We start from the raw sequence: 27,637 nt of genomic DNA, 5'->3' as shown, positions 1-27,637 counted from the left end.
AGGCGAGATTTGGACCTCAAACCCGCGAGGGTGAGAGTCAGGAGATGGGAAGAGAGTTGGGAAACGCGCGTTCCAGTCACACCCCCTCAGCATTTGGGTCTCAGCCCTTTAAGAACGGTTCAATTCCGGACTCTGCAGGGACTGGGCTGTGAAGGCGCGCCAGGATTGGTCTGTTTGGGTGCGGGTGTCGCCTAGCAGTAGCGAATGGGAACTCGGGGATGGCGCGTGCGCACCATTGCCTACCTGCGCCCGGGCCACCGGTGTCCTGCGCCGGGTCCTCCCGATGGGCTAAGGTTGCCGAGAAGGCGGCGGGCGGCGCGGCCAAACTGTGGTGGGCGCCGACTTCTGAAGGCCGCCGTCGGGGCGAGGTGAGGGCCGCCGGCGGAGGCGGGCGCGAGGTCCGTTAGCCGAAAACAGGCGGGGTCGGGTGTGGCGCAGGGCGGGCCTGGAGGTGGAGGCGGCCCGGGCTCGCCCCGCCCTCTCCCTGGCTAGACCCGTTGGGCTCGGTGGGGCCCTTGGGGTTTCCCGAGTCCTTGGTCCCCTTTCTCCCGCCAGCGGATCTCTGGACCCCTGGACAAATCCTGGCGCTCGCCTGAGGGTGTCTTCGACTGACAGATGCGCGCCCAGCCCTGCCCTCAGTGGGAGGAGTATCGTAGGAGAGGGAGGAGACGATTGTTTCCTTAAGTATCCACAAAGCTTATGCCCAGACTATTGGCTACTCGAAAAGCAGACTTCCCCTTAGCGAGTCTTTAGAGTTGCGCTACCAATGCTGAATACCCTGGACCAACTTTTCGGAACATCAGGTGTAGGATGTTTCATTTCAGGATTTGTGTCCATTACTTAGACCTCAAGAGCCAGAAAATTAGAGCGTTCCAGAGAAGCATTAGGTTTGGAGAAATCAAAGCCCCGAAAGAATGTTCTCGGTTGTGAAACTAATGGGTGAAATTTGTGACATTATCAGGGGGAAAAAAAATCACAATTCAGAACCAATGGATAGGGTAAATCTTAATTTTTTTTATTGGTGCGTTATAGTTGTGCATACTGATGAGATTTGTTACATATTCTTATATGCACACAATAGAATCTTAAGTTTTGCAAATAATTGATTCTGTTAAAGAAAATTTTAGTAAAATCAAATGGAAATAGTTGGAAGTGATTTAACATCGCTAAATAAAATTAAACTGGCAGCAGTTTCCTCAGGAAAATATTTGTAAACAATGTTAAACATCTACTTTAATTGTATTTACCACATAGAGGACGTCTTGAGGTCCCATTGTTTTTTAGTCCTAGAAGGAATTTAGAGATCAGCTGTATCCAAAAGATGACTAATGATCAGAAGAATACTGACTAAGGGAATCTAGTGGGTAAGGGCAGTTCTTAACAAGTGTAATCTTAGGCTCCTTTCCTACCAACAAGTATCGCTGATTGTTGTTGTTGAGGTGTGTGTGTGTGTGTGTGTGTGTGTGTTGATGCTCTAGGAGAAAGAATTATTTAGAGAAATGGAGTAGCTGAAATAGAGTAGCTAAATTGGATTTAGAGAGGCAGGATGTGGTGGAAAGATCATATGAGGCAAGTTTGAGTTTGAATCCTAGTTCTACCTCTTAAGCCTGAGAGCTGAGTTTTCCCACATGTCCCGTGTAGTTTATGCTGTATCATAGATAGTTATGAGCAGTTAATAATATTATCAATATAAAAAAGTTCCTAGCACAGTGCCTGGCATATGCAGTTGTACCTCAGTATCCTCAGAGGATTGTGCTCAATACCCTTATATAAAATGGCATATACAGTGTGTATAATTTATACACATTGTCCTGAATACTTCAAAATCATCTCTAGATTTCTTACATAAAATAGTAAAACACTATGTTATATAGTACCATTTAGGGAATAATGACAGGGAGAAAAGTCTGTAAATGTTTAGTATACATGCAGTTTTTCATAATATTTTGCATTTGAGGTTGGTTGATCTGCTGAATTGGTACCCATGGATACAGAAGGATGACTATAATATTAATTCCTATCAAGTTCAGTTTCATACTCTTCTAAGTTCTTAATAAGTATCATAATTGACCTCTATTTTCCTCTCCATCCCATCTCCAAGTTACCCAGAGGATCTACAAATTAGGTGACCAGTATCCCAGACCTGTGGCTATAGGAGAATCCATTTGGGGGTGACACAATTCAAGTTTTATCTTCTATATGATATATTTGAAGAGTGGGAGATACACCTTATGGTAAATAATTTTAACAAATTTGTGTGCCAAATTAAATTTATTTTTCTAGTTTAAATTTCTATTTTGCAGTGCCCAGTCTTCTCTCACCGCCCCTCTCCCTGTATGTGGTAGGGATTTAGGGCAAAAAAAAGAGTGGGAATAACAGGAACAAGAGTGGCATAAAGTTCTTACTGGTAAAATAGGGATAATCTATGAATAGATGATTGGAAGTGGTAGAGAAAATGCTAGTGGCAGATTAAAATACAAAACTTAGTAATATGGAAAAACACATATGGATGCTGTGTATTTGATTACTACTTCACATTTATACCTAAACAGAATTCCATCTGTATAAACCTTTCTTGTTTTCTAAGTAGAAGATTTATTGTGGGAAAGTGTTCAAAATATAGTTCAGAATTATGGCAAGGGATGTGCACACCTACATTTCTTGTGTCAGTGAACAAAAACTAGACAGCCTTCTCATTCACTCATTTGCTTAGTTGTTTTGTCCTTACAGAATTTATACTATTCTTTCTATAATTGTGACCTGATTTTCCAGATTCATACCATTGCTTTCCTGTTTTAAATTCAGTACTAATTATCTTCAAGCAGCTTTATTTTATAATATCAAGTACTGATATTATATTATCTTCCAGTTTGAAAATGTCCTATAGTCTTAGAGCTGTTCATTATAAAGCACACCCTTCAATATCCATTCACAATCAGAACTACAGTGAATTAGTGGTTAAGACAATTATGATATTGGTGGAAATATTTAAAAATTATATATAAACATAAAAAGAAGTATGAGCATTATTTGAGTGGCACATGAAGGACCTTAAGTTAATTCTGTTTTTAAACTTTATTTATTTATTTATTTTTTGTGTTGCTGGGGATCAAATGTAGGGCTTCATGCTTGTCAGGCAAGAGCTCTACCACTGAACCACATCCACAGTCCTCAACTTTTATTTTAAAATAATTATAATCACAGGAAGTTACAAAGATAGTGCAGAGAAGTCCCCCAGACCCTTCACCTAGTTTCCCAAATTGGGTACATTTTATATAACTATAGTACACCATCAACTCCAAGAAATTGACTTCAGTATAAAGTATATATATCATACTATGCCATATTATTAAGTATTAATGCCTGTAATCACCACCACAATCCAGATACCAAATTATTCTGTCATCACAAAGATTATCCTTTTGCCATCCCATCATAGTCACACTCATTCCCATCCTCCTCACCATCCTGTTCTCCATCCATGATTCTGTCATTTTTAGAATGTTACATAAAAGGATTCATGTACTATGTCACCTTTGATGTTTTCCTTTTTCAATCAGCACAATGCTCTTGAGATCCATCCTAGTTGTATCAATAATTAATTCTCTTTGATTGCTGCATAGCATTTTTCATGGTATGAATGTACTATGATTTAACCATTCACAGTTTGTAGGGCATTTTGTTCACTTCCAGTTTTTGATTGCTACAAATAAAGCTGTAATGAGCAATTATGCTCAGGTGTTTGTGTAGGGGACATAAGTTTTTATTTCTCTGGGATAAATGGCAGAAGTGGAATTGTAGTGACATCCCTTATTTTATTCCTGACATTGGTAATTTGGTTTTTCTTATTTTCTTGTCAGTTTTGGTAGAGGTTTGTTAATTTTATTGATCTTTCCAAAGGGTCAGCTTTTTGTTTCATGGATTTTCTCTGTTTTTCTGTTTTCCTTTTCATCTCTATTGTTTCCTTCCTTCTTCCTGCTTTGGATTTGTTTTCTAATTTCTTGACATGTGAGCTTAACCTATTGTTTTGAGACTTTTTTTTTTTTCTGTTATAAGCATTTAGTACTGTAGATTCTTCTCTCAGTACTGCTTTAGCTGGGAACCACAAAATTTGATATATTTCCATTATTATCCAGCTTTATAAAAGGGGGGAGTACTGGGAATTGAACCCAGGGACACTGTTATGGTTTGGATATTAGGTGTCCCCTTATCTCATGTGTGAGACAAGGCAAGAACATCAGAGGTGAAATAATTGAATTATGAGAGTCTTGACCCAATCAGTGAGCTAATCCCCTGATTGAAATTAACTGAGTAGTACTTATAGGTTGGTAGGATATGACTGGAGGAGATATGCTTTGGCAGCATGCATTTGGGGTATATAATTTGTATCTGGTGAGTGGAGTCTTTCTCTGCTTCTTGGCCATGTCCTGGGTCACTTCCCTTCACTACACTGTTCCGCCATGATGTTCTGCCTCACCTTGAGCCCTGAGGGTCTGGCTGTCTGTGGACTAAGACCTCTGAAACTGTGAGCCCCCAAATAAACTTTTCCTTCTTAAATTGTTCTTGTCAGGTCTTTTAGTCACAGCAGCGAAAAAGCTGACTAAAATAGACACTCAACCACTGAGTTATACTATAGACCTTTTTATTTTTTATTTTGAAACATGGTGTCACTGAATCAGAGGTGGTCTGGAATTCACAATGCTCCTGCCTCAGGCTCTTGAGTATTGGTTATTACAGGAGTGTGCCACTATACCTAGCATCATTGTATTTTTACAAATTTCCTTGAGACTTTGTTTTTGATCCCTATAATATGTGTGTTTAGTTTTCAGGCATTTGGAGATTTTCATTCCCTTTACATTGTTAATTTCTTGGAAAACACTGTGGTCATAGGACACACTCCATATGAATTCTTTGAAATTTATTAATGTTTATTTTACATCCCAGGATATGGTCTCTGTGGGTGCTTACAGGTAATTCTGCTGTTGTTGGAGGGAGTATTTTATAAATGTTGATTATATCCTTTGGTTGATAATATTGTTGAGTTCTGTATCTTTGCTGATTTTCGGTTTAGTTTTATTTTGGGGGGGAAAGGTGTTGAAGTCTCTAACTGTAACTCTGGATTTGTCTAATTTTCATTTTACTTTGTCAGTTTTTACTTCACCTATATGCATCTCTGTTTTTGGTGCATACGTGGTTAGGACTATTGTGTCTTTTTCATGGTTTTATCCTTTTATTATTATGTAATATTACTGTCTTTCCCTGGAAATTATCTTTGCTCTGAAGTCAGCTTTATCTGATAGTAATATAACTCTTGCATTATTATTGATATTACTGTTGTTGTTTTGTTATTATTATTATTATTATTTATTATTATACTGGGGAGTGAACTCAGGGGTCCCTTACCACTGAGCTACATCCTAGCCCTTTTTTATTTTGAGATAGATTTGCCAAGTTGCCCAGGCAGGCCTTGAATTTGTGATTCTCCTGACTTAGGCTTCCAAGTCACTGGCATTACAGGTGAGCTCCATTGCATCAGGATCTCACTTTATTCTTAAAAATGTATTTATTTGTGGTGCTAGGGATTGAGCCCAAAGCCTTGGGAATGCCAGGCATGCTCTCTACTACTGAGTTATATCCCCACCCCTTGCTTTATTTTGATTATTGCATGCTATATTTTTGTATCTATTTACTTTCTTTCTTTTTTTTAAGAGAGAGAGAGAGAATTTTTTAATATTTATTTTTTAGTTTTCAGCAGACACAACATCTTTGTATGTGGTGCTGAGAATCGAACCCGGGCCGCATGCATGCCAGGCGAGCGCGCTACCGTTTGAGCCACATCCCCAGCCCTATCTATTTACTTTCAACCTGCCTATATTATTAATATTTGAAGTTAATTTCATACAGATATTATAAAATTGGGTAATATATTTTATCTACTCTGGAGTCTCTCTTTAATTGTGTATTTAGATCATGTACATTCAGTGTAATCAGAAATATATCAGAGTCTGCCCTTTTATTTTTGTTTTCTGATCTGGTTTTTGTTGTTTATTGTTTCTCTATCCTCTTTATTTGCCTTCCTGTGGATAATTCAAATATATTATAGACTACAACTTTTAAATATTTATAGTGTTTTATTTATTTATCTATCTATGTATTTATTTTGGTACCAGAGATTAAACCCAGAGATGCTTAACCACTGAGCCACATCCCTAGCCCGAGTTTGTATTTTATTTATAGACAACATCTCACTTAGTGCCTCACTTTTGCTGAGGCTGGCTTTGAACTTGCAATTCTTCTGCCTCAGCCTCCTGATCTGCTGGGATTACAGGCATGCACTGACCAGTGATTTTTCTGTTGGAATTTGGACAGTTCAGATATTATTTTATGAGATCTGGATCATATGAAATGTAAAACAATGTGGAAAGACCTACATGTTCATGGATTGGGAGAATTAATATTATTAAAATGCCCATACTAAAAGTGATCTAAAGATTTAGTGTAATTCCCATCAAAATACCAATGACATTCTTTACAGAACTAGAATAAACAGCCCTAAAATTTGTATGGAAGCATAAAAAGACCCAACAGCAATCCTAAGCAAAAAGAACAATGCTGGCAGCATCACAGTACTTGATATCAAGACATACTATGGAGCCACATTAACAAAAAGAGCATGGTATTGGCATAAAGACAGATAGAGACCAGTGCAACAGAATAGAGGATCCAGAAAAATTCATGCATTTTCAGCTAACTGGTTTTTGACAAAGGTGTCAAAAATATACATTGGAAAAAGGACAGCCTCTTTAACAAATAGTGCTTGGAAAAATTGGGTATTCACATTTAGAAGATTGAAATTAGGCCCCAATCTAACCCTGCACAAAAATGAACTCAAATTGGATCAAAGACCTTATTGTAAGATCTGAAGCCACTAAAAGGAAACAGAGGAAACACTTCAAGATATTGGCACAGGCAACAATTTCCTGGACAGGAATCCAAAAGCAAGGAAGTAAAAGCATAAAACAAATGGGCTTATATCAAACTAAAAAGCTTCTGCACACAAAGGTACAGAGAGAAGCAATAACTTAGAGATTGGGAGAAAATCTTTGCCAGCTATTTATCTGACAGAGAATTAATATCCAGGATATGTAAATAACTCAGAAAACTTAACATCAAAAGAGGTAATCCAATAAAAAATGGGGAAAAGATTTGAACAGACATGCCTCAAAAGAAGAAATGCAGATGGCTGAAAAATATAAAAATGTTTGATATCTTAATACATTTGGGCAATGCAAATCAAAACTACAATTAGATTCCATCTCACCCTAGTTAGAGTGGCAATTATTAAAAAAACCAAAAAGCAAATGCTAGTCAGGTGGAGGTTATAGAGAAAGAGGAACTGGTATGTACTGTTGGTTTGAATATAAATTTGTATAGTTACTATGGAAAACAGTGTGGGGATTCCTCAAGAAACTAAAAACTACCATATGATCCAGATATTCCATTCCTGAGTTTATGTCTGAAGAAAATGAAGTCAGTTTATAAAAGAGTTACCTGCATACCTGTTTATTATAGTACTGTTCACAAGAGCTGAGTTATAGAATCAGCCCAGGTGCCTAGCAACAGAAGAATGGATAAATAAAAAAGATTTATGTATAATGGATTATTATTCAGCCACAAAGAGTAATGAAATTCTGTCATTTTCAGGAAAGTGGATGGAGCTGGAGGATATTGTGTTAAGCAAAATAAACCAGATTCAGAAAAACAAGTATCGGACTTTCACATGTAGAAGTTAAAAAAAGAGAGAGAAAGACCTGAAAGTAGAAGAGGGACTGGGGGGGTGGTGCTGAGAGAGAGGAGGGAGAGGGCTGAGGGGAGAGAGCGAGCAGAAGGCTGGATGGACATGACCAATGCATAATATACACATGTGTGAAAACATCACAGTGAATTCCTTTAATTTATAATTAATATGTGTTTTAAATTAACCTTTGTTGACACCACTCTGGCAATGGTGAAATTCCAGGTTCCCTGCATGGCCTCTGTTGATACCTAGGGGAAAGGGGTTGCTTATTGCTAGGCAGAGATGGGCAGTTTATTGCCTCAATAATGCAGGAGGAGGGGATGGCGCATTACTGCCCTGTAGCTCCCCACTGGGCGTCCTGTCTCACTACTCCACAGGGTGGGAAGTAGAGGGCAGGCCACCTTGTTACTGCAAGGTGAAAGTGGGTAAATAGGCTCTTCACTGGGCCTTTGTTGGTGGGCCTGTGGTGAGTGTAGTTTTTTGTTTTTGTAGGTTTTCTTTTTTTAGTACCGGGTATTGAACCATGGAGCCACATCCCTAGCCCTTTTTTGTATTTTATTTTTAGTCAGGCCCTCACTAAGTTGCTGAGGTTGGCTTTGAACTTGTGATCCTCCTGCCTCAGCTTCCTGAGCTCCCGCTGGGATCACAGGGTGTGTACCACCACACCTGGCAGAGTGCAGTCGTCCCCCCCCCCACCCCGTGGTGTTGGACTAGAATAGAGGGTTGTTTATCTTAAAATTTTCTGATTTGCTAAACTGTACCTTTTCAAGGTTTGTTGTTGTGATGACTTTTTTGGCGGGTAGCGGTGGATATCTCTGCCCATTGTTGTTTCTGGTTGCTAGTTTCTCCCACACCAAGTCTGGGATGTGTGATGCAAAAAGAAAACCCACCAAACTCACATTCCTCAAGGCCCAAGGTCCAAACCAGGCTGTCATCTCCTCTCCACCTTTCAGAATCTGCATATTTATTACATATATAATACTCAGGGTTTGTAAATTGTATCTCATGGGAAGAGTTGGAAAATTCTTCTACCTCTCTTTCCAGAAGCAGAACTTCACTTTTTTTTTTCATAATCATCATCTCTTACTTGATTATAGCCTGTCTCATGATAACTCATAAATGGCTTCCAACAAAACAGAGTACCTGAAAGGAACATGGATTGTTTAGTGAGGAATAGAAGTGATTCTTGGGATTACTAGCACTCAGAAATGCAACCTTTTTCTTCTTACTGGTTTAATACAACATTTGGCATGTGGTAGATACTCCACAAAAGACAGCACTACAGAGCTTGTTTGGGGGTTAACAGTTGGAATAAATGCACACTTGCTTTCCTTTACAAGAATATACAGTTTACTCTGTCTCCCAAAAGGACCTTTCTTATTTTGCTGAAGGCTGTTTCTGTCCTGTTCTTACTTTTGGTATATCATTAATTATCTTTTTTTCATCTTCTTCTGAGTGTCTTTATATCATGGTTTAAGGGTCTTATTGGAGTTATAAACCCTTGGTTTAAATTGATCTTGTAGTCTCTGCCTAACTCTCTTAGGACTTCATGCCATATCATTCTTTTAAAATTGTTAAATTAATATTTCAAACAATTCATGAAAGTACAGCAGATAGCACAGTTAACTTTCATACTCCTGTGCCTTCCTTTTCTCTCTGGTACTAGAGGTCTCAGCTTTGGTCAAGCAAGGGTTAAAGCCCATTGAACCTTCTGGCAGTTGGCCTGGGCCTGCTGGAAACTCAGTAGCTTTTGCACAGGGATGTATTTTTTCCTGGGGCTTTTCACAGTTTTACTCCCCAAGGGGAGGTATGCAGAAAGAGGACAAATGGACAGTGTTATCACTGCAGCTTCTCATGTGTACAATGGAATAATCATTCATTCATTCCTCCATTGCAGATGTGATCTTTGTTCTTAGAACTCACTCTTAGGTGGTGGAAATGCTAAATTAGTACAACAGAGAACAGAGAAGTAGTGTCTTTAGATTCTTACAAGAGAGAGAGAGGGCTTCCAGTTGGACACGTCTGGGGAGGTTTTATGTAGTGGGTGGATCGAGACAGCCCTTGATGTGGATTTGGATATGAGGAAATGAAAAAAGTGACATCATAGACCCAGGTGTAGACTGTGAAGAGGAGCAGAGGTAAGGGGTGGTGTACATGCTGGGGGCTCCTGTATTTGAGAAGAGGAAGAATTGAGATGCCAAGTCAGGTTGCATCACTTGAGTTCTTTGGAAGACAAGTTCACCAGTATACCTATTAACCTCCTATCAAGTAGAAGACCTGATAAACAGGATTTGTGAAACAGGATATGTGCACACTTGCACAGACATATTAAAGTTATACTGGCTGCCTCACTAATCCCTGCTGCAGGGCTGCCACACAAAGATGTGTAGGTTATGCCCTGTAAGAGCATCCAGTGGAGTTGACAGGTGGGGCTTCAACCCAGTCAGACTCTGCCAGCTGACCTGGTGTGGGCCTATTTCCACCCTGAGAGGCACCTTTTTCTAATTTGCCAAAGGCACCATGAGGGCTTAGATCCATTTTATTTTGTTTCTTAATGTGTTCCATATCATAGCTAAATATTTAGTGTTTTACTATAATATAATTTGTTAAATGACTTCCTTTAGCCATCTGTAGGGACTCAGTCATCATTTTGAAGACTGGCTCTGTATCAGACATTTGCAGAAATTCAGGAGGACATGCTTGCTCAGTCCCATTTTTGCCTTCTGCTCTCTTTGTCACCAGTGTTAGGTTAAATTCTCAGAATCTCTCCACTTTCCTCCATCTCCTTTAGGTGAGGATGTGGCAACTACACTGCTTAGCCCCTACCACCCTGGGTGACCTGAGTTGTGCAGATCATTAGGCTTCTATCCCCACCTCTTCAGTGTTAGGTACTTCCTGTCTCTGTAGTTCTGTCTGGCACTGTGTCCTACTGTTAACTGCTGTCACTCCTGGGGCTTTTCACATGTTTATTCACCAAGGGGAGGTGTGTGGAAATGAGACAAATGGACAGTGTATCACTGCCCCCTTGCTTCTCTGTCCCATTACCCCTCATGCCAGTTGATTTAATGCTGTAAAGGGAGGTATTCATTAATTGGAAATGAAAAAGAGACAGGAAAATTGGGATCCACATAGCTGTAGAGGGCAGAGTAATAATAATAAAAGCAACATTTGCAGTTATAGTGGGGCTGAGGGTGAAACAACATGGAGTGCATGTTTGGAGGGTGAGTGCATCTCTGGCACTAACAGGATGACCTTGCTTCCCTCAGGTGTCCTCATGACTTCTCTTGCGGACCATGTCCATGATCTTTTTTGCCAGTGTGGTACGGGTGAGGGATGGACTGCCCCTCTCAGCCTCTACTGACTTTTACCACACCCAAGATTTTCTGGAATGCAGGAGACGTCTCAAGACTTTAGCCTTGCGACTGGCCCAGTATCCAGGTCGAGGCTCTGCAGAAAGCTGTGACTTTTGTATACAGTAAGTGAACATATTCGCTTTTTCAGAACAGCAGCAGAATTTAGATTACTTTTTTCCGCACATTGAAGTCATATTATGCTGATCACCATGTGTGTTAAGAGTAGATATGGTGTCAGACAGTGGTCTTAGGTTGTATGTTTACAACAATGGAATTAAGAACGGTTTGGGTGTCCTCAGGGCCTCAAGCATTGCTGTTCCAACTGCTGGCTTCTGTCAATGGAGTGCTCACAAGCATTGGAAGACCTGAATTCAGCCAGTTTTTCTGGCTTTAGGTTGTTAGTTGTCTTTTATTCCCCCTGTACTTAGATTCAGGGTAGGAAAAGGATAAGGAGGAAGAGGAGATGATAGATGAAAAATGTTAGAGAAAGCCAAGGAAATTAAAATACTTAATAGCTATTATCTTCAAGAGCAATTTTTTTTCATTTTAATATTTATTTTTTAGTTACAGGTGGACATAATGTCTTCATTTTATTTTTATGTGGTGCTGAGGATCGAACCCAGTGTCTCACACATGGTAGGTGAGCACTTTTATCTCTGAGCCACAGCCCCAGCCCCTCATTTTAATTTTTTTACTTTAAAATTCTTGTATTTTGGGCTGGAATTGTGGCTCAGTGGTAGAGTGCTTGCCTAGCAAGTATGAGGCACTGTGTTCGATCCTCAGCACTAAATAAAATAAATAAATGATATTGTGCTCATCTACAACTAAAAAAAATATATTAAATAATTTTTTTTTCACATTTTAATTTTTATTATGTGACAGGATCCATGGAGTGAAAAATTAGTGAGTAGGTCTCTTGTTTTCAAACAACTTACAGTCTAATGAAGGAAGAAGAGAAATATATAACTGAACAGAATACAGTGGAAAAAATCCCAGTGGAAGTAGGACTCAGGTGGTCATAATAATCCTATAACAGGTAATTGTGTGGAGTGCTTTCCATATGCCAGGCACTGTTCCTATGCTTCCTGTGGCTTATGAGGCAAGCAGCAGTATTACACAGAGGAGGAAATTGAGGTTAAGCCACTTAACCAAAGCTGTACTGTTAGCAAGCGGTGGAGCTAAGATTTGAATGCAGGCTGTTCAGGCACTGAGGTCAGCTTCTCACATTTTATTCTGGGACTCAGAGCAAGAAGCCAATTATTTTGTGGAGGAATCAGGGGCAAGACAGGTTTTAAAATATCAAAATTTTATAGATAGTTATAGACACTACATCTGTGTTTTGTAGTATTTAGTCTTCTTTTACCAAGTCCATTTTGCTTTTCTTGAATCATAGATATTTTTAGTTGATCTGATAATACGGAGTCCTTTTAGGGTAATTCAGGTTTAGAATCATAAAAACAAAAGGGACCGTCCAGGCTAAGTAATGGTATCAGGTAAGAAGGTCTGTGTCCTATCGGCAGTGTCAGATGGCCAGAACCTACAGCTGTCACTTTGTGGTGTGGACTCTGAGTGCTCAGGCACAAAAAGCTGAGCTGCATATGCCCACATTTGCAGCTCCTTTCTCTGCTTGCCTGAAAGCACCTGCCTTCCTTGACTGGCCCTTCTTCATGAGGCTGTGATGAGCTAATGTGTGCTGTGCCTCAGATAGGACACCTTTTCTCTGTTGAAGGTTATATTTCTCAGTAAAAAGAAGCCTACAGTTTCAGAATGAAATCTTGGGTATCTCAGTAGTTTTTTGGAAAAGGAATATAAAACATTTTACTCATTTGTATTTTGAATTGAATATTCACCATTATTTTCCCAGAGCTAAGACTTTCTTATCTTACAGGTGAGCAGTATCATAGCTTTTTTAAAAAATATATTTTTAGTTATAGATGGACACAATGTCTTTTTTTTTTAAATATTTTTAGTTGTTTTAATTTATTTATTTACATGCGGTGCTGAGAATTGAACCCAGTGCCTCACATGTGTTAGGCAAGCACTTTACCACTGAGCCACAACCCCAGCCCTGGACACAATATCTTTATATTTATATATTTATTTATTTAATGTGGTGTTGAGGATCGAACCTAGGGCCTCATGCATGTGAAGCAAATGTTCTACCACTGAGCTGCAATCCCAGCCCAGTATCATAGTTTTTTATAGTTGAAGGATCATATTAATTTCTTAGGGCTGCCACAACAAATTAACACACACTGGCTTCAAATAGCAAAAAACAGAATCTCTCATAGTTCTGAAGGCCAAAAATCTGAAATCCAGGTATCTCAGGGCCTGCTCCCTCTGTAAGGCTTTAAGACTCCTTCCCATACCTCTGCTATCTTTTGATGGTTTCTGGCAATCCCAGTTTCCTTGGCTTACAGATACATTATTATTTCATTGTCTGCATGGTCACATGGCCTTCCCTCTTTCCTTCTGTAAGAGTGCCAATCATTGGATGGGGGCCTACCCTAATCTAATATAACCTCGTTTTATCCTGATTACATCTGCAAAGATGCTGTTTCCAGATAAAATCACATTCATTGGGAGTTAGGTCTTCAGGGTATCATTTTGGGGGACACATTCAACCCACAACAGAGGTCCTTTTTCATGTAGAAACACCTCTGTCCTAAAGAGGTTAGGCCCCTTCTGGAGAATTCCTTCTGACAAAAGGAGAGTCATCCTTTTCTTTAAGTTGAGGTCTTCTGTAGAGACTTGTAGTTACAAAAGACAGAAAATGACAAGCTCCACAGTGGAGAACTTTGAGCAAAAATGATAATCCCCAAGGAGATATTCCATCATGAGCGGCAGCTAGTAGACATCCCAAATAGATGAACTAGACCCCTTCAACCCCAAAAGTGAAATGATAGCATGGCAGTCTAAAAAGGAGTATAAAAAGAAGGAATGGAATTTTTTTTTTTTTGAGTCCAGAATAACTCTAATACCACAACCAGATGAAGTCAGCATAGGAAGGAAAATTGTAGATCAGTCTAATTTTACATAGACACAAAAATCCTAAATAAAACATTATCAGACTAAACCTAGCGTGTGATTAATAATGAATATGTAGAAATGCACAACAAGGATTTATTTCCGGGTGCCAAAGTGATTTAACATTAGAAGATGTGTTGAGGTAGATTAAAGTAGGAAAACATTATTCTCAGTGTAGAGAAGTTGGAGGCTAATTCTCCCTAACAGAAAATGCATCCCTCATGCATGCATAAGTGAGTAATCACTACAGTGTTGGTGACTAATACTGTTAGACATTTTAAAGGAAGTCTTAAGAAAAACAATCTTAGAAACTGGTCTGGCTGAAGAGATAATATGTATGCCACAGGCAGCTATAAAACTGTTGGAGGCCAAGCAAGGGTAGAGGTGAGAGAAGGTTGTATCTGGGTATGCTATGAGAACACATGAGTCTATTTCCTGGTTATGCAGATGTTGTCCTTTTATTTCAGTTTTTCTTCTTCTGGGGACGTAGCCTGCATGGCTATCTGCTCCCGCCAGTATCCAGCAGCCATGGCCTTCTGCTTCCTGGAGACCCTGTGGTGGGAATTCACAGCTTCCTATGACACCACCTGCATTGGCCTCGCCTCCAGGCCATACGCTTTTCTCGAGTTTGGTTTGTAACCCTCTTTCATGTTTACTGTTCTCTCCTGTGGCATGTGATGTGTAGAACTTACAGTTGAGGTTTAGCTTTAATCATATAAAAAAGCCCTGAGAGGCATAAGCACCTGGCTCTGAAAAAGAGCCTCACATCATGAGATTTCACAGCCATTAAAATGGACTAGAAGGCCTTCAGGTTTAATACTCTGGCTTTTCATGTCTTGGGAGCCTGGGGGAGGTCGAGGAAGGGTGAAACCTATGTAGGTTATTCACCACAGGCCTCTGAAGCTGGGATCATCAAACTGTGGCCCAGAAGCCAGCTGCCTATTTTTGCAAGTAAAGTGGGACACATGTTCATTCTTTTATGAGTTGTCTTTGGCAGCTTTTGCCCCACACAGCACCATTGAGTTGTCCTGACAGAGACCACAGAGCCCCCCAGCCTAAAATACTGTTGGGTGCTTGAAGAAAGTTTCGCCAACCCCTACACTAGAGCAGTACTACTCAGAGTGTTCTTTTTTCATGATGTAAGCACAGAAATTGAGAAAAAGTATTCAGAAACTTACTGTAATTTGACATTCCTGTGATTTTAAAAATGGTATTTTATCAAAAAGTATCAGTCTGTAACATTTGGAAGTAAGAAAAATATGGTCCTCCTCTCTTAACTTTGAGAATCCCTGCTCTGGAAAGGATACTTCTTTTCTAGGCTCTGCTAGAAAGGTCCTGTGGAGGCTCAGGGGCTTTGGACTACAACACGATAATCAGAGAGAGTGCTTGGTTTTTGTCAGTGTGGCTCATTTTGAGCTCTTGGGGTTGGGGAATATTCTGGGTTGCTGTGATGCTCTTGAACAAGAAGCTGGCAGCATCTGATATGTGTCTGATACGCATGGTCAGGCAGGGGACGGCACCTGGAAATGTTGCCAGTTGGGCTTTCCGGCTGCTACTGTGATAGCCTCACATTCCCTCTTGTTGCCTGCTGGCTTTTTAGAAATGGAACCAGCGCCCTCTTTTGGTGTCACTTGAAGGAACTGGGGAGCTTCCTAGTATGCCAGACCCACTCTGGTAGACCCGTGATAGGTGGAGAGCTCTGGCTTTTGCTCTCTCTCGAGGCTTTTAGCCCCACTTTTCCTTTTGAAGAGAACACACTATTCCCAACGCAGACCACAGCTGCAGCAAGCCTTTGGCTCTCCGTTGATTTGGAGTGGAATGGAGTTGGGTTCTTCTCTTCCCTCATCTCTGCATGTGCCCTTCTTCCAAAGCAGTGTGCTTGATCTGATAGGAGCCCCTTCCTTGGCACCACATTTGCTCACTATTGAATGGGAGTGGAAAGAGTCCAAGCTCATTGATATTAGAATTGTACATTATTTTGTTTTGCCATACATAGCAAGTTTCACTTCAAAAGCTTGTTAAGACTTGGTGATAGAGTAACGTAAAAGAATTAAAATCAATCACTTTCAAATATGTAATCCTAGTTTGCAACGTATTCATTTTCACTTGTACTTTCAAACAAGCTTTTTTTGAGATAATCAAGTGAGGAAAAACTGGCCCCATTTTCAAGGGTAGAGATGTTGTGTGAATCATCTAAGATTGTACTGTCTAAGATTCCAGCCCCTTTCCACCTGACACCCTTGACACTTTTGTCCTGTGGATACATTATTGCCTTCTCTGTAATCACTTTTTAATCATTCTACTTTGAAGAGATTGATCAGACTTATGTTGATATTTAATAATCATTTGACCTTGATGCATATATAACTTAACTCTTCAGAATCTACCTGACTTATTAGCTTGCTTAGAAATGTGAACTTTGTACAAATGTTACTAAACATCCATTCTTATGAGAATGCTCAACTTGGGTTGCTCTCTTTTTCCAGACAGCGTCATTCAGAAAATGAAGTGGCATTTTAACTATGTAAGTTCCTCTCAGATAAAAAGCAGCTTGGAGAAAATTCAGGAGGAGCTGGAGTTCCAGCCTCCAGTAGTTCTTACTTTGGAGGACACAGATGTGGCAAATGGGATGATGAACGGTCACATACCAATGCACTCAGAGCCTGGTAAGTGGCCTGATTTTCTCTGATATTGATGAATATGAAGTGATTCTAAGTATTTCAAATAGATTTTTTTAATATTAGAAATGTTTTGTTCTTGAGATGGGAGGGTATATGTTGGGAAGAAATCAGACTGATTCTGTTTCCAGGTGTTCATTATATAGACCTTGACAGTTCTGATAGTGGGTAGCTTTGAGAGGATGCTTTCTTTTGATGAAATTCAAGAGTTGAGAAGAGTGACTTGGGAGGTTGTTTTCTTAATTAGGGTGAAATCTGTAAGTTTAAATTTTGCAAATGATATACCTTCTCTTTCACTAGAAGCTACTCATTGAATCATATGGATATATATATATATATATATATATATATATATTTTTTTTTTTTTTTTTTTTTTTTTTTTAATATTTATTTTTTAGGTGTAGATGGACACAACGCAATACTTTTATTTTTATGTGGTGCTAAGGATCGAACTCAGGCCCCGCCCATGCTAGGGGAGCGCTCAACTGCTGAGCCACAACCCCAGCATGGGTTTATACATATTTTTACCTCATCACTTAATGAAATGTTGCAAATCTCTGCTGAGAATTCCTGTGTACCTTCTTGGAGAGAGGGCTATGGGAATGAGTGTTTTGATAGGGGCCAAGGCTCCTAGTGCTGTTGCTGTCTGGCTCTCCATGAGACCTGGCGAGCTCCCTCTGTCCCATTGGATTTCACAGTCCTCATCTGAAAAATGTGATGTTAATGACATGATCACAGTGGCCCAGTACTTTGTAACTTTGGAATTAACACCATTAGCCACTTAGCACATAATGAAGCATGATTTTTTGCATTCCTAGTTTTGTAATCACATAAAGTTAAACTAATATTTAAAGTAGATATTTACTAAGGTATTCGAAGAATTCCATAATGGTGTAAGAGCTGAATCCCCTGAGAGATAGAGCTGTCTATACTGTAACAGTCTAATTATTTTGTTTTTAACTATTTTGTACTAAACTCATTGCTTAAATTTAAAAAGTGGTGTATTAAAAATGTTGATGTTTTTGGCTTAACATTGTGTTTTGGTTTAATATGTTTCAACCAGTAAGTTCTTAGATTGGCTCTCATGCCAATCAGTAAGTTGTTCTAATTTGTATTGGGAGAACATTTAACTTTTGTAGAAAGAAGACTGGGTAATTGAATCCCAAGTTTCTCCCTAAACACAGGGATAACTTTATAATATATGTTTTGTTTTTTAAACACTTAGATAAGAGGAGCAAATCCAGAAAGTGTCAGCTTGCCTTCTTTCTAGGACATTTTTACTGTGGTTTGACTCATCTTATTGTCCTGAGGCTAGATCTTTACAGGTAGCATGTTCTGTTCTAATAGGAACTTTGAATTACTCAGTGAAAACTCTAACACACTAACAGTAGGCATAAGTTGTGTTGTGGCCAGGGGTATGAAAGTGTGTGTGGGTGTGGTTGTGTGTGTACATGCTCATGAGCACACACATGCACACGAGTGTGAGAAATGTAAGGACAAGAAAGGATGATTTTAGAAGAGCATAGCAAGAGAATGGGTGGGACACCATTTAATTGTGTGAACCAGAATCCACTTCAACAGTTATCTTTCAGGAGAGAAAGGAATATTTGTTCTAATTACAATTCCAGAAACAGCTTATAGCCTAAATAATAAATGTTTCCCTCCTCTTCCCTATTATTTTAGAATTAAAAACACATTTATTTGTCATCAGTCTCTTTAGATGCACATATTACCCTGAATATTGTCTTTATAAAAAGAGTGGAACATTTTACAAGCTGGGGGTTGAGGCATCTGATAAAAAGCCAGCCTTAGCAACAGCAAGGTTCTAAGCAACTCAGTGAGACCCTGTCTCTAAATAAAATACAAAATAGGACTGGGGATGTAGCTTAGTGGTTGAGTGCCCCTGAGTTAAATCCCCGGTACACACCCCTACCAAAAAAAAAAAAAAATCTATCAGAATTTGACACCCAATACAAATAAAGCCATGGTTCTCTCTTATAGCAGAAGTTGTTTAAAATCATAGTTTCTCCATCTATGCTCGATTGACATGTTTGTACCAGTCCATTCTTTACTGTTGGGGGCTAACCTGTGCATTTTAGGTTGTTTAGAAGCATTCCTGGCCTCTGCCCGCTGGATGCCAATAGAAAATGTCTCCAGACATTATCAAATATCCTCTGGGCAGCAGATCACTCCGTTTGAGAACCACTGCTCTAAATGGAAAGGAAATAGGCACTTGAAAACCTGCACTTGCCTATAAAAGGGCTTATTTCTGGAAGATACTCACTTCAGATTTCCAGGTCCATTCTGTCCTTCATTTCTTGCCTTTTTTCTTCTAACTTCTGCTGCTTTTAAAATTAGCATGTTTGTAATTTTGTGTTTAACATCATAAACCTATCATTAGTGGAGGTCTAGTTAATGGCTTTGCTTGTCTTTCTTTCATATAGATGTTATTTTCTCTATAGACACTTATTTTTTCTTTTCATTGTGAAGCTCCTAATTTCCGAATGGAGCCAGTGACGGCCCTGGGGATTCTCTCCCTCGTCCTCAACATCATGTGCGCTGCTCTGAACCTCATTCGTGGTGTTCATCTCGCAGAACATTCTTTACAGGTAACCTCTTTTTTTAACAGTTTAAATTGAAGGACACATCTAAGAAGAAACTAGGATATATTTTATTTATAAAGTTATTATGCACTGAGGTTTAAAATTTTAAAAATTCAAATTCAAATTAAAAAATTTTGTACTTTGTAGTAAGTTGAACAATGGAAATTGCCTGCTGGGATATTAGTATAAAATGGACAACTCAATTCAAGGATATTGGACTACTTGTTTTCCTTGGGAATACAGGTGTCTTTCAGGGCATAGATTATTCACCTATGGCAAACATCTGATTCATACTTTAAGGTTAAGTCTCTTTTTGCCCTGGGAAAAGGTTGTCCTACAGTCTGATTTGTAAAGACCTGTATCACTAGGATAGGATAGAGTTCTTTGTTGGTCTGCTCATCTCAAAGCAACTTTCTGTTTCATTGTTCTTTGTTTTGTCACTGGGGATTGAACCCAGGGCCTGGTGCATGCTAGGCAAGTGCCCAACCACATCTCCAGCCATTTTTATTTTATTTTGAAATAGAGTCTAACTGAGTTGCCCAGTCTCGCTTCAGACTTTTGATCCTCCTGCCTCAGCCTCCCAAGTAGCTGGAATTACAGGTGTGCACCATCATATCCAGCTCAATGCTTTTTAAAATATGTTTTTGGATTTTGAAGAACTTCAAATACTTTTTAAAGGAACAGAATCACTATTAGTATAAGCAAATAGATATTGTTTTAAAAGATAGAGCTATAATGCTGGTACTTTCATATGTGGAGGCCATAGTCTAAAGTGCAGTGGATGTTGGACCTCAGAGACTGAGGAGAGTGTGGAGAGTGGCAGCAGGCCTATTACAAGAATGGTATTTGCTTGATAACACATCTCATCTTTGACCAGTGTTTGGTGTGGTTTCCACTCTTAATTGTTTGATTATTAATAATCAGATATTTGCCAACTGTTTTAGAAGAGATGCTAATAAGATGGTTAGGACCTTGTCCCTGAGGACTCTTGTGGTACAAAGTGTAGTGTGGTGACAGCACTGAGGACGTGGCAATGGCTGGGGCTGGGAGGAATTAGAGAAATTGTGGTATTGACAAAAAGTAGGATTTTGAGAGGTGGAGTGATTGTGGACTCATTACAGGTTGAGGACTTAGATCTGTGGGGACAGGAGGGCACATGGTTTATCTAGTTCATTGAATATGGTTGCATGCCAGCCCCTGATCTGGTATATAAGAAGGACTTAGGTCTCATTGTGCTGTCAGCCATACCACACTGAATGAGGGTTAAAATGTTCCAGGTTATAGTATTTCATCTAAATATTCTTTCCTTATCTTTCTTGTACTTATTTTAGGTTGCCCGTGAGGAAATTGGAAACATTCTGGCTTTTCTTATTCCTTTCGTAGCCTGTATTTTCCAGGTGGGTGAAGTGTTGATGGCCTTATTTGGTTGTTCTGGAATTATCGGCAAGTTTTAGATCCTGCTTTTGTTCTACCAAGGCCTTGGTTCAAATCCTGGACCGTACTAAGTGAAAGGATCTGTGGCCCATCCTGCCTAATTCTCTCATTTTAGAGGAGGAACTTTAAGCTCAGAAAGGGAAAGCCACTTGTCCAAGGCCACAGGGCCACTGAAAATAGCGGAATAGGAACTAGGAATTTGGGTTTGATTCTCTAGAAGGGAGGGATGAGGTTGCAGGGTAAGGCAGGATGTTACCCTGTGTTTATTCTTGGGACAATTCAAATGCAGAAATATCCTTCTGTATAAGGAGCAGAAAGATGTGTTTTGTTTTGATTTTTTAAGTTGTTGATGGACCTTTTATTAATTTATTTATTTATATGCAGTGCTGAGAATTGAGCCCAGTGCCTCACACATGCTAGGCAATTGCTCCACCATTGAGCTACAACCCTGGCCCTGATGATGTGGTTTTTAAACTTATGACTAGGTAAAAAACCAAAAAATTACAGATTCTTTAATAGTAATATTTTCTGACTCAAATCTATCCCTAGGAAAATTAGTACATTAACTAGAGGGCTGGATTATTATTTAGTTGTTTTCATACCAGCTGAGTACTTAAAAGGGGTAGCATGATAAGGAGCTTTTGCATTCCTTGTAGGCAGAGTTAATTCTAGCAAAAACCCAACTCAAATTCTCCATTCTTGATAAAATTTTAATATTTTCTTTACATTCTTAAGCTTTTTTTTTGCTTTTGTTTTGTTTTTTAATTAAAATTTCTGGCCAGGCACGGTGGTGTATGCCTGTAATCCCAGTGGCTTTGGAGGCTGAGGCAGGAGGGTCCCAAGTTCAAAGCCAGCCTCAGCAAAGGCGAGGCACTAAGCAACTCAGTGAGACCCTGTCTCTAAATAAAAGACAAAAAATGGCTGGGGATATGACTCAGTGGTTTAGTGCCCCTGAGTTCAATCCTTGGTACCCCTTCACCCCCGCGGAGGGAAAAAGTGTCTGTTCTCAGGGCACACTTAGAATGTTTTGTTTTTTTTTTTCCCAAGAATTACTTGATTGTGCCCAAAGAAACTTTCAACCCTAGATTAAAAATGCACTCACTTTTTAGGAATCTGGTCTCTAAAACCTTGGGTATAGCCAGCAACAGTTTTCTAGAGCTGGCATTTCAGGGCTGCAGGGACCTTACAGTTCCACCTTCATTCCTTCAGCTGTGCTCCTATCCTGGATATCTCTCTCTCTCTCTCTCTCTCTCTCTCTCTCTCTCCCCCCACCCCTGCTGTAGCTTCAGCCCTTGTTGATTGCTTCATGATCTGAGAATATGCTTTATTTTTCTTAAAAAAAGAACAAAAAACTCTTTCCAGCTTTTGCAGAATAAGAATAGCCCTTTTTCTGTGAGGTCACCCTACATGAAATACGTTATTCTCTCTTTTGGGAGAACTTTCTCTGACTCAGAGATGCTTTTGAAGATGTGATTAAAAAAACGTGCCCAAGGGAACTGAGTTGTGACTCAGGAGAAACCAAAATAGTAAAATCATGACTTTCACCGGCTTGCTTGCCTGTCATGGCTCCCTGAAGAAAAACTTCCCTCGGAGGCTAGTCAGTCCTGCTGGGAGACCCTGGCTATCTGCCCACTCCCCACAACCCTCTCCCTCTCCTCCACAGCCCACAACCTGGATACCATCTTTTATGTCTTCAGCTTCTTTCCAGCATTCTTGCTGTCAACATCTGTTTCACTTTCCTCTTTTTCAAATCCTGTCTTTCATCCAAAGATCATCAGCAGCCTAACCAGGAAGTTCAAGCTTCACTGTAGTGAATATAATTTAATTAGTGAATGCATGTGAAATGATGCTGTTGGTAGCACCTGCAGGAGATGACTCTTGCACCTAATCTTGTGGCTGTTTGATTATCTCTGATTGGTTGTGTTGTGTGGTTTCATTTCAGTGTTATTTGTACCTGTTCTACAGTCCAGCCAGGACTATGAAGGTGGTGCTGATGCTGCTCTTTATTTGCCTGGGTAATGTGTACCTGCATGGGCTGAGGAACCTCTGGCAGATCCTTTTCCACATAGGAGTGGCTTTTCTGTCTTCGTACCAGATACTGACAAGACAGCTTCAGGAAAAGCAGTCTGACTGTGGAGTGTGAGGACACCATGGATCCTTTGATTTTCTTTGGAGAGTCAATCTTTGTTTCCCTTCTTGCTTCTCCAAGTTCACCTCAAGTTTCCATGCTTAACGTTCCTTTCAACTAAACTGGACTGAAAAACCGAGATTGGGGATTTCTAACAGGTGCTGTGGAAATCATGAGGTCACTCAATATCCACCTGGTCTTGGTTGTGTGCTGAGCATCATTGCAGAACCTCTAGTTGAGCATGTTTACTTAGGACAGCAGAATCTGAGGGCTTACTCAGAAGGAGAATTATTGGAAGATCAGAATGGAAACATTTTGGTCTTTAAATTAAATGATACAATAAATTACTAAATTCAATAATACTAGTTTTAGTAATTGGCAGTTGTCTCCAAGCAACTACTTTAAAACGTAAATAGTGTAAATGTGACTTGGTTAGTTTTTTACAGAGGGTCAGTACAGGGTGAATTAAAAACTTAAAACATATAGTTCATGGATATAAGCTAGGTAAATTTTGTTTACATTTTTGATAACTTAGGTTTGATATGCCATTGAAATATTTAAATATATTTTGGATATAAACTGAACTTCATTTAGGGTGAAGACAAAAGTAAGCCAAGAAAATGGTTAAGAAATCTGAGGTCACTTAATTTATAGATAACCTTTTATGGTGGTGGGACTGTGGGTACAGAAATGTTGTATATTTATTTGCAGGGTATATCAGAATATTTTAAAAATTAATTGATTAATCAATACTGTTGGATCATAAGCTTATAAGCATGAGCAGACCTGAGAATTTCTGGATGCCTGACAGTTGACCACAAAGTGGAGTAGGCAGATGGTGTGGATTCACATACTTCCCAGCCCCAGTTGGCAGAAACTCCTGGCATCAGCCTTTGAAATAGCAGCTGAATGCCTGTCATTTTAATGGTGATGACTATGTGATCCAGTGTACCTCTTCCCAAAGGCCCCCAAGTTAATTACTCCTCTACATCTTTCCTGATAATCTTACTTAGATCAAGAACCTCATTTTTTTTTATTAATAGTAATGTTAACTTTTTAAAACTTTATTAAGCTATAACTGATACATGGTCTGGAAAGTTTATTTCATTGTCAAAAAATTGATTGGTCATCATTTTCCTAAGTATGGCTCAGAATGAGATCCATCCTTCAAGTCTCCAGAAATTTCAGCCTGGGTTGTCAGGCTCAAATGGCCCAGGAGGTCATTTGGGAGTTTGCTCTTTGGTTGTTTTGGTAGAAGTCTGGAATCTGAATAACTCAACCACAATTGCATGGAATACTTTGGGTTGAATTATGTAACTTGATATGCTAAAATTCTATTTTGATAGTTTTTAAAGTAGAAAAACATTGTGAGAGTGATTGAGTTGGTGGGGAAGCAAGAATGTAGTTTTAGAGAATTCAGATTTTGTTATTATTGGTATTGTTATTGAGCTATCTTGGTATCATTTTAAGAAACACAAGTTTATATGACGCTGAACTGGATTGGGAAAATGTTGCCATAGAAACTTTATTTTCTTATAATAGAATTTTCTATTTTTAACCAACTACAAAATATCTGGATATGAAAAGTATATGGGCAGCATCCTCAGACATAAACTTCAAGGTTATATCTCCATTGACTTTGCATCTTCAAAATTTCTACATACCTGACACATAAGTTTTCAGTGTTTCTGGGAGATAATTTTGAAGAGGCAGTTAAGATAGAATGAGAAGTCCAGAGGAGAGAAGAATCCTTTTAAATTAAAGCACACGCACAAAAAAAGCTTTAAAATTTGATAGGAAACAGCTTTAAAATATATTGTTTTTGAGCCAGTTTGATGTTGGTGTTGCTGTGTAGCCTGCACCCCATGTGTTTTGGGGTCTGAGACTGTGATGCCCACTTAACAAGCAATAAAGAAGCAGTCCCTGAAGATGAACCCTTGTTGGTGAAGCTCTGCGCCCACCCACCAGTGTACCAGTGGAGATATTATCTATACTTGATTGAATGTGGTCTTAATCAGGTAACATCTAGATGGGGTTTGAGATTTATTTTTTTAAACATAAGGAAAAAGGTGTACTAGAAAAACAATGTAAATAATGACCACAAGAACATTGTTTAACTGAAATCCCGCTAAAAGACACCCCAACCTCCTGGAGGGAGAAACTAATGACAGGAAAGAAGTCTGGTGATTTCCTCCAAGGGAAATCCCAGGATTGGGGTTGACTTAGCTCAGACTTGGAGATTTGTAGCCCTTTGTGTGATACTGATGACAGAAAGCTGGTTCCATATCCCAGGAGTTTTCTTTAGTCCACCACAGACCCACTGCTATTCTGGCACCTTCACTGTCCCAGTATTTGATGCTACTCACCTAACCATCTCATGGGGCCAGATCTAGGGACAAAGGAAGCAGTACTGAAAACAAAACCTTAATGGTGTCTTCTGAGATCAGATGCTGTGAGAGCTTGAGCTTCAGAGAGTGTTATATCTCTCTGTAGCACCAGGGCACGAGTGTGGCTCAGTGCTCTTAGGCAGGATACAGAAGATTCTGTTTTATTCTTCCTGCGGTTGGCCTTATTGTGCTGGTGGAGACAACTGGGGCCCATTTGGGGTGGCATTCCCTCTCAGTGCTAGCAGTGTGACCATAGACACCTGATTTTGCCTCTTAGGAGTGCACCCATTATCTGTGAACTCTGTTGGCATGCCCTGGGAACATAGCCCAACATTTTCAAGTTCCTTAAGGGATGGGGGAAAGGGTTTCTGAAGGAGTGCCGAAATAAAAGCAGTTAGTCATTTCAGTAGGCCTTACCCCTTTGCTCCTCTGTTCTTTCTTAGGTGCTCTGATTCTCCAACTCCCCTGCCTTTTTCCATCTCTGCTTACTACACTCCAGACCTAGGGATAGAGGTAGAACCAGAGTCTCTAAAGAGATAGGAAAGCCACTGAATTGTGATTGAGAGGGTAGGCAGAGGGACTTCAGAATGGGAACAGACTGCATTGAGGCTAGCCCTCTTAGCCTGCCTGAGAGTCAGGCCTCAGGGAGGATTAGAACTTTGGTGGTCAGCCCTGCTCAGAGTCAAAGATGATGGTAACGGGCCACAAATGACTGGCTGTTTGGGACAGGGGAATTAGGGGAGCTGAACTGAGGGCTCTGTTGTCTTCTGGAAGATAACAGCCACCCCTTGGCATGCAGTGGGTGCATGTTGCACCTTATCAAGGGATGCCATTTGCTGCTCCTTAACTAGGAGTTGACTGCTAGTAACATGCAGGACAGTGGCTCTCAGATAATCTGCTATATGCACAGTCTAGCACAAGTGAGGATAGGGATGGGAGTGATTACTGCAATCAGATGTGCACAGCAAACCCTGCTCATCCATTGCTTATATTCCAGAATCCCAGGCAGAATTCTGCACAGGTATGGGGAGCTCTGCCTGTGTACCCTGACTGCTAATAATAATGGTAGAGGAAGAGTATGTGGATGTGCCCTCAAGGGATGAGGCGTTGGAAGGTGTGCATTGATCCACTGACCAGATGGCCTTGAGATTGGCTTGGCTCTTCCACTCAGTCCTACATCACAGTGGAAGTCCCTGCCTGTCTGGCCTCAGTTTTCTCTTCTGGGAAATGATGAAAACATCAGTCTGCAATCCTGTATGCTGCTGTGAGAATCAGCAGTGGTAGTGGAGGTAATACTGGGTGATACATTGTTCATGTGCAGGAGGAGGAGGTCTTTGAGTCAACCTGGTCCTGTAGGCTCTGGGTGCATTAGGCAGCTTGGCACAGCCGTGTCTTCTGATCTTTGCAAAAAGGCCTTTTATGAGACTGCAGTGCAAAGGACCTCATTCTTTCATTCCAGAAAGGTAGTGGCCTCTCTTCCCTTGGACCTCCTGCTTCCTAGGCACAGAGCTCCTGGTAGCATTGACACTGGGCTTACTCCAGGATCTAAGGAGGCCCATTCTGTTGGTTGGACCAAACCTCAGTGTCTATCACCAACTCAAATTAGCAGACCTTTAATTCTCCTATCTGGGAACAGTGATATCAAACTTCTGTTACTGGGGAAACCTCATCAGCAGGGAACGTGTGAAAAGGGGCTTGTTGTTAAAATCTGGGAATGGTTGGATATGGAAACATCTGCCCATGTGTACTGATGTCAGAGCTTTGTCTCACAAGCGCCTTTTATTTTAGGGTAAAATTATCAAACCCATTCTGTTCCTTTAACTTGTGTGTGGTACATATGACCTTTAGCCCTTTACATTTGTATAATTCTGGGATTGCTTCAGAAGTATTAGCTAATGAATTATTAATATGACTTAACCCCCAGGATTCAATTTTATTTAATGGAATTTTCTACTAAGAGCATAAAAAACTGAGGCTGATCTAGCCAGGAGAAAACCATTTATCTTACATACTCATTTCCAGTATTTGCTGTCCTTGTCACACAAGCTTCTTACTGTTTTCATGTAACAGCAAAGATCTATTTTGAGTACATCATGGGTACATTTTAACAAACTTTCACATAGTGATAAAACCTAAACTCGTGTCAGTGTACATACAGAATGTTGTATAGTCATTTATATACTATGTATATATAAATTAAATGAGGTGGCTTCAGAAGTGGGAGAATAA

The 27,637-nt window shown here is 39.8% G+C and overlaps 1 protein-coding gene across 1 annotated transcript; it reads left to right on the top strand.

The window, feature by feature from the left end:
* The first annotated feature begins 257 nt into the window (after nt 1-257).
* On the top strand, nt 258-27,625 carry Sec22c (SEC22 homolog C, vesicle trafficking protein). The gene is made up of 7 exons (XM_076869387.2): nt 258-368; nt 11,065-11,273; nt 14,646-14,809; nt 16,665-16,844; nt 19,347-19,465; nt 20,791-20,856; nt 22,836-27,625. The coding sequence occupies exons 2-7, from the start codon at nt 11,092-11,094 to the stop codon at nt 23,034-23,036; spliced, it is 912 nt and encodes a 303-aa protein (XP_076725502.1). The 5' UTR covers nt 258-368; nt 11,065-11,091; the 3' UTR covers nt 23,037-27,625.
* Nucleotides 27,626-27,637: the final 12 nt, after the last annotated feature.

Source organism: Callospermophilus lateralis, chromosome 1, assembly GCF_048772815.1.
Source record: "Callospermophilus lateralis isolate mCalLat2 chromosome 1, mCalLat2.hap1, whole genome shotgun sequence".
NCBI lineage: Eukaryota > Metazoa > Chordata > Mammalia > Rodentia > Sciuridae > Callospermophilus > Callospermophilus lateralis.
Note: the sequence above shows the minus strand (reverse complement) of the source record. Positions and strands in the feature narration are given on the sequence as shown.

Coding starts and splice junctions, on each gene's coding strand:
- Sec22c (XM_076869387.2), top strand. CDS start 11,092: ATGTCCATGATCTTTTTTGCCAGTGTGGTACGGGTGAGGGATGGACTG. Junction 16,845..19,346: donor ACCAATGCACTCAGAGCCTG/GTAAGTGGCCTG, acceptor TTCATTGTGAAG/CTCCTAATTTCCGAATGGAG. Junction 19,466..20,790: donor TCGCAGAACATTCTTTACAG/GTAACCTCTTTT, acceptor TACTTATTTTAG/GTTGCCCGTGAGGAAATTGG.